The sequence below is a fragment of the Solea senegalensis genome, linkage group LG21, assembly GCF_019176455.1.
Source record: "Solea senegalensis isolate Sse05_10M linkage group LG21, IFAPA_SoseM_1, whole genome shotgun sequence".
Taxonomy (NCBI): Eukaryota; Metazoa; Chordata; class Actinopteri; order Pleuronectiformes; family Soleidae; genus Solea; species Solea senegalensis.
The window spans coordinates 16,716,262-16,728,638 of NC_058040.1; the positions used below are offsets into that span (position 1 = coordinate 16,716,262).

The following is a 12,377-nucleotide window of genomic DNA, read 5'->3' on the forward strand; positions in this document are numbered from 1 at the left end:
GCATAAATTGCCCTCGGAGGTTATGAAAGAGCCAGTGTGCTACTACTGCTGCTGCTGCTGCTGCTGCCGCTGCAATGATGAAAATAGAAAAGTGTCGAGGTGCTGAGAGGATGAACAAGGAAGGAAGGAATCAAGGACAATCATCACCAATCACGCATGTTTTACGACATGAAAATGTTAGAACGTGAATGATGTTAATTTCCTACCATTCCCTTTTTTATTGTTAAGCCATTTTGGCTGTGTTAAATAAATATAGCTCGAATCTTAAACTTTAGAACTTTAGTCATCTCAGTTTCTTAAATTAGCCTAAAATGGCTAAGCTACACAAGAATTTACTAATTTGTTCCTAGCGGCAGAAAACGCCACCTTCCCAAAATACAACTGGAAAAACAGTTGAGTTGTGAAAACATACTGGCTTTTAAAGGGTTAAAATTTCAAAAATATGATTAATATTTGATATGTATATATCAGGCTGAAGTAGTTTAAAAGACTGACTCGTTTAAAGTGGAAACAAATATTAATAAATTATGTTTTTACAGCAGTTTTTGGGAAGGTAACATTTTCGGCCACTAGGAACAAATAAGTACGTTTTTTAAAGGAAGTCTTAAGAGTTAACATTAAAAAAAAAGGATGACGATTAAAAGGAATGGATTCCATCGAGGATAAAATATGATTTTTATTTGTTCTTCAGTAGCTTCATCCTCTGACTCAGCGTGAAACTTGGAAAAACAACGTTCATGATTTCAACAGTTTACTTTTTTCTTCTCCTTTGAACGCGGTGAGTGACAGCCACGCTCACAACGTGTTAGCCTGCCCTTTGGCCTACATAATCTCCCCTGCTGCACGGCAGTGAGGTGAGGGAGGAGGGGAGGAGAGAGAGGGAGCAAGGTCTGGGAGACAAGTGGTTAAGTTTCCACTGGCAGATCCGTCTTTCTCTCTTCCCTCCATCTGTTTTTTTTTTTCTTTTTCATGAGCTGAGGTTTGACAGCTGATCAGGCCCCCGGGGCGTCTGAGACGCTGCCAGTTCAGACAGAAGCCTCGCTCCCATCTGACCGAGCTGAGGGGCCACGCGAGGTGTCCGAGAAAGTCCAGCTCTGAAAAACTGACTCGGGCTTAAAGTTTGTAATAAAACTGCAGTGCTGAGAAGTGAAACCAAACACACTGTACCTAGTAATGTTAATAAGTAATTCAATTACATTACATTTAACACTTTACTGCTTAAAAGAGTGCATTTGAACACTAATACAAAGTCTATTGAATTGGTTTGTGTTAAAATACCACCAAAACAGTCCAATTAAAAAAACAGTTTAGAGTGTATATGATTCTTTCAGTATAAAATACCACCAAAATAATTAAATTAAACACCAATCTACAGTGTATATGACTCTTTTAGTATGAAATACCACCAACATAATTAAATGAAACACCAACACCCTGTAACTGCACAGTAACATCAGTGTTTCCGCGTCCGTCACCCTGATTGCCCGTGACAGTCGCGTCTGCGCAGCGTGAACGACGTGTGACAGAGAAGAAAGAGTGGCGAGGAAAAACCCCCCAAGTGGTCGTTAAGTCGAGAGGAGGCCTCGTATAAACGCAGCCACGCTGAGTTTCCAGCAGCCAGAAACCACATTAATTGTATGAAATTTCCTGTTCCGCAGCTTCCTTATCGTAAATATTCCCCCTCTCTCTCGCTCCACCAGCAGCTGCTGTCGCTGAGGTTGACGAGACAGTTTGGTGAATTTCTTGAGTGACGCGTAACATCCGGCAGGGAAACGTTTTCAAATCTGTTTTGAACTCAACTTTTGCAGCTAGGTAGAGAAAACACACGCAGCTACAAACAAGAACCACTTAGTTAGCATCTTCTTTTTGATAAATGTTAAATAAAAAACGAACAGATATGCCTTAAAGACAGTTCAAGTGACATATGGTGTACCACAGGGATCGATTTTGGGACCCATGGTTATTTCTTTTTTCCTTAGTGTACAGCTGAATATTGCAGTATGACTTACGATTTGCGGCATTAGCATCTTCTTCAAAAACTGAAGGTTCTCTAACAGCATATCTGATGTAAACATCAGATATGTGTTTATTTGGGGTGGGAATCGCCAGAAAAAGTTTGATGTTTATTTGTAACATCAGACTGGATTTCATGCTATTTGTGTGCACGAAATAAAGTAAACCAAACCCAACTAAACTAACCTGTGGAACACGTCAGAGGAAACTAGTTCCACTTTTCAGGAGCTTATTTTTGAAGCAGGTGAAAGACCTTACGTATGTGAAGGTCTTTTCTCTGCAGGTTTGTCTCTTTAATGAAAAGGTTGAATGTAATTTTGTCCTTAGCAAAGGTCTCAGTGCATGGATTTATTCAAACGAATCATATTATGTGTGGATTATAAAACAAATATCTAAGGTTTAATGGACACTTACATGCTTGAGTTCCAGTAACACTTGTCTGGTCAGCTCTATCCTCTTCTTGTTGACGTGTTTGATGGCCACCAGGTTTCCCTGTGTTCAAAAATAGAAAAGAATGATGACAAGTTCAGTTTATAAAAAGACTGACGTTACACAAAGACACACAAAGACGTGAAAGGTTTGCAAACATGATGTTCTACGGAAGTCTGTTTTCACAGCAAGAATACACTTGTTACAAACTGCACCAATGATGATGAAGCTGTGCTTCGTTGTTGACTCACCAGCATCACGTCAGACAGTTACTGAACATTTGGGCTCACTTTGCTAAATTTAGCAACAACAAAATGCCAACTCTTGTCACATATACAAGGCTAATTGTGATAAAACGTCTTGACCACTTTAGCCAAACTAATGTTTAGCAATGCTAACTCAAAGCTAGAGGTTTCTGCTCCTGCTAACAGAATTGCAGTGTCATCAGTGTGTAGCCTCCTCACGTTGATGCTGAAAGAAACCTTGTTAGGGTCAAATGTGTGGCAAATTACGACGCTGTTAGCATCACTTTAAAATGTTGTATTTTTTTTCCAGGAACCTTTAATGTATGTCTCACGTCAATTCAGTTCAAAATGGTTGTGGTTTAGACTCTGTTAGCATCACTTTTACAATGTAAAAAGTATTTGTGAAAGATGGTAACTATGGTTAAATGTGGAGCGACTTACGATGCTGTTAGCGTCACTTTCAGGAACTTTTAACATACTGTATGTGTTAAATAATACTTGTTAAAACTTGTATGGAGTTGAGTATTGATATGTATCAGTATCAATAAGCAGTATTGGTTTGGAATTAAAACCCCTCATGATCTTCATTATTTATTGTATAATGCACCTTTAAAGCAGATGGATTTTTTGTGCCGTCACTAACAGTTCGGACAGTTTGTGTTGCAGTATCAGCTGCTGCTGCTGATACTGTCTCGCTCCGTTCGTGCCTCGGTGTCACATTTAATCACCTCAGGTCTGTTCTGAATTTGAGAAGCCGTGACATCAGCATTTATACATAAAGAGAAAAAGATGCAGCTGAGAACAAAGCCGGTCGTGTCGTTACTTCAGCGTTTTGTTATATCAACAAAAACAGCAGCAACAACTGGTGTCCAGACTGCTGCTGCTGCTGCTGCTGCTGCTGCCACGGCGACGGCGCAGAGACGTCGAGAGAGAAAAGGGAAGAAAATCAAGTCATTCTGCAGCAGCTACCTAAATTCGCCCACACTCCCTCTTCCTTTCTCTCTGTGCTCTCCTCTGCAGCTCTTTCCTCTGCGAGTGTGCACATGTGTGGGTGGGAAGGGAGTGCGCAGGAGTTGAAATGTCAGAACTCACTAAGCCTTACCTTAAAATAGCCCGTTTTTGCAAATAGCTGATATTTTCCATGGGCAGTGATCAAGGAGCCGTAGCTGGAGCCTCTCTGAGGAGGAGAAGAGGAAAAAATGTTTAGATTACAGCAGACAGAGGAGGATTAAATCACGCGCCGCTTATTACCTAAACGCAGGTTCACCCGCTGACATTCACACAGAATACTTTATGAAATTGCCTTTTACTTATATTTGAGAAAATAAAGAGGGTGTTTTTTTTATATTACGCCAACTCAAAGTCCTTGAGTTAACGTCTGCTCTGCAAATAAAATCCCACAGAAAGTGAAGTGGGCGCTCGCTCGGCACTGGCAGCACAATCAGCTACACATTTGTATAGAATGCAAATATTGGCAACACATGGCAAAGTGGAAAATACATTGGTCTGGAAAATGACAGTGTTTTCCGCACGCGAGGGCGCGCGCCACACACACACGCACATTATTCCAGGAACCGGACTGGAAATCTGTAATGAAAAAGGTGTGTGCATGTGCTTTCATGAACACTCGCATGTGGAGCACGAAAAAACCCCAAAGAAGACGCATTAGCTGTTAGAAACAACAGGGCCGACCTTTTTAACAGAGAGAAACTCAACGCTTTAACATCACAGCACACAGGAGTTGTTGACCCACGACTGCTCACTATACTAACTTCAAATTCAGATGTACCGCAGTGACACAAACTGACCACCTGAGGCAACAGTGGACCAGCAGCTCCTGTGTCAACGTGAGCTAAAATCGCTGATTTTCTCTGTGGGGTTTGGTGTGGGAGAGTGAGCAGCACACAGACGTGAGTTTCCAGTCAGAAAAATGCTTTTGTCATGTTGAGATAAAGACGTGAACATATTCTTAAGGTGGGATCGGCTGTGAAAGAACCTGATACTCCAAAGACACGATGATGGAGTTTCATACGCAGGAGCCGCGGCCTGGTGATCATTTAATAAGCGTCTTCCACCGCACACAGAAAGAGGAATGTGTAAACTAACAAAAATGACTTGGACCGAGCGTCTCGCTGCTGAAGCTCTGCTGCTTCTGAGAAAAACCACACACACTACATTTTAATACAGCAGCAACAGCAGCAGCAGCAGCAGCAGCAGCAGCAGCATCAGCAGCAGCAACAACAGCAGCAGCAGCAGCAGCAGCAGCAGTGTGTAAACACCAGAAAACTTCAAATGTGACCAATTAGCTTTTCCTCAAATCCTGGTGGGTCTAATTTAACAGTGGCATCATCATCATCATCATCGTCGTCCTGAGACTGGTCATCAGTCCTGTGTGAGTGTTTCCTGTCTGGCACACGCCAGTAACAGTATAATCTGCCAGAAGCACAACGAGACGTGTTAATCCCACATGAGGCTGCTGTGCCGGCGCCGCCGAGCTGGGAATTATAAATCCAGAATAATGACATGTATCAACAGTGCGACACTGTCACTAATCCATTAATCCGTCAGTGACGGGCTCCGAGCACGGGCGGCCATTTTAACACGTTCACGGTCACTTCATGGAGGCGAGGACGGCGTGTGGCACTGAACCAACAATTGTGAAAATTTGTTTTCAAAGCTTTTTTTCGTACGAGGTCGTGAAAGAAAAACAACATTTAAGCCACTTAACAACATCTGTCGAAGTCTTCCATATCTTAACAACACAATTCCTGGTTAATCTCAACCTTTTTATAAGTGGAAACTCAAGTTTGTGTCACTTTAAAAAACAGCTGGGATAGAAATAAGCCAAATATTCTTACATCTGTCACCAATGGGGGTGAGTGGATTGTTTTGCAGTGTGAACGTGTGCGTACCTGTGAGAGGGTGAGGCGACTCCCGGCTCGTTTGTGATACTTGTTGGGACTCTCAAACTGAAGATCCTCCCAGCGAATCCTCCACAACATCCCGGCCAACTCCTTCTCCAGCTTCAGTTTCCTGGAAAACAACAACAACAACAACAGTGTGGACGGTGAAATCAGCGGGGTATTCCATCAACGTAGCTAACAATTGCCAGACTTAGGTGTAAACTTGAAGCTTGACTAAGCTCCACCTCCACCAATCTAGCTCCAAGTCGTTCCATCAAGTGAAATCAGCTGGCTCCACCTGACGCTTAGTCAAGCCTCACCTGTTAATCCTCAACTTGTGCACGCCCACAGGGAAAATAAAAAGCCCATTCTAGTCGAAAACTGTGAAAAATGCCGAAAAGCAAGAGAAACGAGCGTGCAGAGATGTTCTCCTCGTGGAGGTATATGAGGATTACAGCCACATAATCTGAAAGAAGGGCAATACCGCGGCAATCAATAAAGCGAGGGATGTGGCGTGGCAGAATATTTAATATGTCACTGCAATGTATGTGAAATTCTCCATATTTGATCATTTGGCAGCCCTAGTGGTAATGTTAGAAAATGACATTCATCACATTTATCAACTGATTGTTATGTAAATCGATGGGATAGCTTTCATTTATTTCCCGCATGGCCAATTGTATAGAATTGATATCATTTTCATTTAAGCCTGTCATTTTTACATGCTGTATTTTGTCCCACATGCTATATGTTGAATTGTTGTATTTTCAACGTATTTTACATGACTCATCACATTTATCATACAATTGATGGTAGATTATTACATGAAGAAATGCAATGTTGGTTACCATTCTATAGGAAATAATCATATGACAGATCTATTGATTATTTATCTAGAATCATTTAGCAAATCAATTCAATGGAGACGAGGACCCCTATTACAGTAAGTGAATGCAGGTGACAGCAAATCAATCATCTATCTCCTATCAATCAGAGGCCCTAACCCTTGTTACATCAAAACAATGATGATCTCTTTAAATTTCCTTTTATTATATTTTTTTGCTAATTAGTTTAATTTTGTATTTATTTGTGTCTTATTTTTTGTTTTTTATGTTCTTTAATGTACTTAATATTATATATTATATACTATATAATTATTAGTATAAATAATTTCTTGAATACATTTTATTATATAGTTTATGTTTATCATATTATTTTATCATTCCATGACAGTTGTGTGTGTCTGTTTCTGTCTATTGGACATTCTTTGATCATAGATGGTGCTAAGCTTCACTTTTAGCCTGCTACAGACCAGGTTTGCCCGGCAGCATAAGTTACCATGGTTACATGGCTAGCATTCACATTAGCCACCTTGGTGGAACAGGGTTGAGGCTCAGATTGATGGAACGTAAACCTGAGCCACAGTTATGGCTTAGCCAGAGTCATAGTTTCCATGGTTACTGAGCTGGGGCTAATCTCAGCCTCTTTGATGGAACCGAACTCTCACTCATATTAGCCAGACTTGGCCATTTAAGCTTGGCTTTGCCTTTAGCCTGCTTGATGGATTACCCCCCAGAAGAGCAACAATCTCAATCTCCAGTTCACTCTCAAGCTTTAGTTTAAAACGGAGGTGTCAAACCTGCGGCCCGCGGCCCACATGCAGCCCACCACATGCTAGCAATTATTTTTAGTTTAGTGTGATAATTACAGTTATTATTGACTTCATTTTTTTGATATTAATCTGTTTATTTTACATCATATATATGTTTTTATGACGGAGATGTGAAATGTCATGATGAATATTCTTAATTGCGATAATATGCTGGAATATTATGTCATAATTTTAACATATAGAGTTTGAGGAGACTTATGCTAACAGCTAAATGTGGCGTTTGCTTCAGTTCCATTTAATCTCCATCTTTTCCTGGAGGCATTTCCTGAGAAACCTCTGTGTCGACGCACTTAACGCGTGTTTGTGTTTAATTAGCGACGTAGCTACGCTCTGCTTATTGAACTTTGGCGAAGGCTGAAACAGTTTTGTTTTTTAAAGGCCGGGGACAAAGGGCTCTTTCTTTCAAACACACAGACATGGTTTTCACAGTAAAGACCTTCCTGCAGTTTAATCAGTAACTCCCATGTAAATAGAGTGTTGCTCAAAATTCAAATTGACCTTAAAAACCCATCTCATTACCTTTAATACACAGAGTTCTGTGCATCTGAGGTAAATGTTTGACTTAGAAATAAATATTGTTTTTCTGATGAGTCACTGCAGTTATTTGTTCTGCAGAATAAATACAAATAAAAAGATAAAAAAAAACCACGACCCTGATAAAGATTAGAATCCACATCAGTGTTCACTCCCACAAAAAACACTGACTCAGACGTCCTCACCTTAACAAAACTCTCATTAAAACGTTGGATAAACATGAATATAAACATGAATATAAACATGAATATACACATGAATATACACAATTTAACGACATATAAAGATTATATTTGTTACTTGTTGTTGCTGTTTAACAGGAAACTGAAGTTGCCTAGAATAGGAAGTTTGTGATTTCTGGCTTTGAAATCCTTTGCTCAGACCTCAGTGACACAAAGTGACCACACGAGGCAGCAGTAGAGCAGTAAAATGGCTGATTTTCTCTACAACAACAACATTTTAATGGTGAAATAAAGCAGTGAACATATTGTTAAGATATCATAGACTTAAGCTGCTGTAGGTGTTATCCAACATTTCTTCTATTGTTAAGTGGTTAAAACATGTTTTCCCACATTTCCTCAACAGCTGAAGCCAGAGAGCTGAAAAGAGACGAGAGGAGGTGCAGAGTTGTAATTCTCTCTCTCCAATCATTTGATTTACATGATGTGGAAAGATAACGAGGTCATTATCGCTGAATAATGACAAACATGTGCTGCCTGGCCCAGCTTTAACATCTCTAATTACATGTTTTAAACGTACGTTGTTGTTGACGTAGGTCAAACTGCAGTTTAAATAGGTCACGGCTAATTAATCTGATAAAATAAACATTCTTAAATCAACTGAGTTTTACTTTTGTTTTAGCCATAAAATTATGACAAGAAAATGATTTTCTGAAACAAAATCACTAGCAGCGGAAAACCGAGTGTTTTTTTGTTGAATTGCGTTGTGTGTTTGAAACACGAGCAGGGCGCACACATTCCAGCCCCATCTAAAAGGTGTAAAGCACTTCCAGATGGCAGCAGGAAATTATTGCAGCGTACGCGCGTTTAAGTCTTTTTCTCCGGCTCTCAAACGTCACCTGTTTCCTTTGTTTTCTTAACCTCATTTTTTTGTTGTTTTTTTTGTCGTCACTGGACCCAGAAACGGTGACTCTGAATCGTTTGTGTTTGTTTGTGTGCTACAAATACTCCACTCCGTGTGTGTGTGTGTGCATTTTCAGAACAGGAAACACCATTAAACCTGGTTCCACCCCCCCACCCCACCCTCCTCCCAAAAAGGTATTTTTCTATTTAGAGAGCCTCGTTTTGGAGACCCTCTGGCAGCCAGAGGGCCAAAGTGTGGGGCTCCACACTGGGCCTATTGTTTCATCAGTGCCACATGTGAATACCTCTGCAGGACCAACCCTGCTATTAAAACAACAGAGCGGCTGCTGCTGCTGCTGCTGCTGCTGCTGTTACTGCTGCTGCTGTTACTGTTGCTACTGCTGCTGCTGCTGCTGCTGCTGTTACTGCTGCTGTTACTGCTGCTGCTGCTGCTGTTACTGCTGCTGTTGCTGCTGCTGCTGCTGCTGTTACTGTTACTGTTACTGCTGCTGCTGTTACTGTTACTGCTGCTGTTACTGTTACTGCTGCTGCTGTTACTGCTGCTGCTACTGCTGCTGCTGCTGCTGTTACTGCTGCTGCTACTGCTGCTGCTGCTGTTGCTGTTACTGCTGCTGTGCTGTTACTGTTACTGCTGCTGCTGCTGTTACTGTTACTGCTGCTGCTGTTACTGCTGCTGCTGCTGCCACCGCTGCTGCTGTTACTGCTGCTGCTACTGTTACCGTTACCGCTGTTACCTGCTGCTGCTGCTGTTACTGTTGTTACTGTTACCGCTGCTGTTACTGTTACCGCTGCCGTTACTGCTGCTGCTGTACTTGCTGTGCCTGCTGCTGCTATTACTGTTACTGTTGTTACTTGTTACTGCTGTTGCTGTTGTTACTGCTATGCTGTTACTGTTACTGCTGCTGCTGTTACTGTTACTGCTGTTACTGCTGCTGCTGTTGCTGCTGTTACTGCTGTGTTACTGTTACTACTGCTGCTGTTATGTTACTGTTACTGTGCTGCTGTTACCGCTGCTGTTGCTGCTGTTAGTGTTACTGCTGCTGTTACTGTTACTACTGCTGCTACTGTTATGTTGCTGCTGATGTTACCGTGGCTGCTGCTGTTACTGCTGCCGCTGCTGTTACTGTACTACTGCTGCTGATGTTACTGTTACTGCTGTTACTGTTACTGCTGCTGTTGCTGCTGTTAGTGTTACTGCTGCTGTTACTGCTGCTGTTACTACTGCTGCTGATGTTGCTGTTACTGCTGCTGCTGTTACCGTTACTGCTGCTGTTGCTGCCTGTTACTGTTGCTGTTACTGCTGCTGCTGTTACTGCTGCTGCTGCTATTACTGCTGCTGCTGTTACTGTTGCTGCTATTACTGCTGCTGCTGTTGCTGCTGCTGTTACTGCTGTTGTTACTGCTGCTGCTGCTGTTACTGCTGCTGCTGTTACTGCTGATGTCACTGCTGCTGCTGTTACTGCTATTACGCTGCTGCTGCTGCTGCTGTTACTACTGCTGTTACTGCTGCTGCTGCTGTTACTGCTATTACTGCTGCTGCTGTTACTGCTACTGCTGCTGCTGCTGTTACTACTGCTGCACATTCAGCATCCACATGGTTCAGTTTACTCACACCTCAGCAACAATAATATTATATCACATTTATAATTTTTAGTTCATTGATCTGTTAATAAACTAAAACATTTTGCTGCTATCTATCTATACTAGCTTGCAACACACAGTTAACTAGCTGACAGTTTTGTTTTCTTTCTCTCTTTCCGTTACTTTCTTTAATCTATCTATCTATCTGTCTGTCTGTCTATCAATCTATCTATCTGTCTGTCTGTCTATGTAAGCTAGCAACACAAAAGTAAACTAGCTAACAGTAATATCCCACTTTTTTCTTTCTTTCCAACACTGTTAGTTTGTCATGTTATCTCTTCAATATTTTATTTTAAAGTAAAATAAAACTATCTTCAACCTATGTCCGTTGAAAATTGTGCATTTCTTTTTGAAGGGCTCATGTTTTATGTCATGGTTTCTCCTTTGTTGAATCCACGTCAGTGAGTCCTTCACAGGTTCACAGTGAACATTTAACTTTAAATGATTTTTCACCACGTAACCACACAACGACACAGACTCAGCACACAGGTTTATTTATTTATTTATTCAACGTTGTGTATCTTTCTGTGTTATACAAGAATCGATCACAGTAAAATATTTAACCCTCCACCCATTTGTTATACAAAAATACAACATCAATTTCACAGGTTGGGACTTTTTTTGTTTCACCACAGATTAAATAGCTTTTTCTGCCTCGTGAAACACATATAATCCAAAAATGTGCCCCCAAAATATGTTGAGTTAATCTGAGTATTAAAATAATTTCTTATATGTGTAAAAAAATACATAATCAGCAGCAAATATATACACTGGAAAAAAGAAAAAAAAATACTTCAATTGGTAACACACAAAATGACAAATCCAAACCAAAGTTAATAAACAAATAGTTGACTTTAGTTTGACTGAACTAAAGTCAACATATTTAAGAAATTGATGACTAATTGAGTTAATCCAAGCTAAGTAAAACAAACTTAATAACTCAAATTAACTTAACTTAATTCAGGTTCCCAATTAAAGTATTTATTCTTTCCATTTGCTTTTTCAGTGTAATTAATAGAACATTTACTATATTTTCTTATTAAAAAATAAATTCATCTGTCATATAAATCACAATATAAGAATAGGGAAACTTGATAAAAAACAAAAAAACAAAGTCACAGTGACAAAACTCCAAAGTGTTTTAAAGGTTTAGTGGTGTTTTTGTAGGTCAAGTGCTGAACATGGAGGCCTTTCAGCAGCTGCTTGGTCTTCAGGACGGCTGTAAAATAGCCCTGCTGTCTCCCTCCCTGTCCATCAGTGACTGCGCTCTGCCAAAACAGGAAGCAATTTGTTAGCCTTCGCTATCAAACCGAGCTGTCACAGAGGAGAAGAAGTAAAAATCCACATTTTTATGCTTTTTTCCCTCTTAAACGTTTGCAGCCGCGTGGCCTTGGAGAGCGACAAGTCGACTCAAACTCTAATAAAAGGCAACATGTGAGTGTTGTGTGTGAGAAACGGCCTCGCGCTTCAATATAAAACTGCCACTGATGCAAACGGTGGAATCTAAACATCGGCTTTTTTGTGAAGAAAGTAAAACATTTGCTGCTATTTGGGAGTTTATGCTACTGAATGTCTGTCTGTCTATGTTAGCCATACATTAACTAGCTAACAGAAATACCCCAGTTTTGTTCTCTTTCTCTCTCTCTATCTATCTATCTATCTATCTATCTGTCTGTCTGTCTATCTATCTATCTATATATCTATCTATCAACGCTAGCAATACAAATGTTAACTAGCTAACAGAAATACACCAGTTTTGTTTCTTCGCTAGCTAACAACTATGCTAGCTAACACCACAACAGTTATTGTGTTCTTTTCTTTCTTTCATCTATCTATC

At 40.5% G+C, this 12,377-nt stretch overlaps 1 protein-coding gene across 1 annotated transcript in view; it reads right to left on the reverse strand.

Moving 5' to 3' along the window:
* Positions 1-12,377, reverse strand: part of npr2 (natriuretic peptide receptor 2) — a 57,450-nt gene that overhangs the window by 17,909 nt on the left and 27,164 nt on the right. Inside the window, exons 8-10 of the mRNA XM_044012659.1 lie at positions 5,600-5,720; positions 3,790-3,864; positions 2,428-2,505 (exon numbers count right to left, since the gene is read on the reverse strand). Of these exons, the coding sequence (XP_043868594.1) occupies positions 2,428-2,505; positions 3,790-3,864; positions 5,600-5,720 (274 nt within the window). The remainder of the gene's footprint in view (positions 1-2,427; positions 2,506-3,789; positions 3,865-5,599; positions 5,721-12,377) is intronic.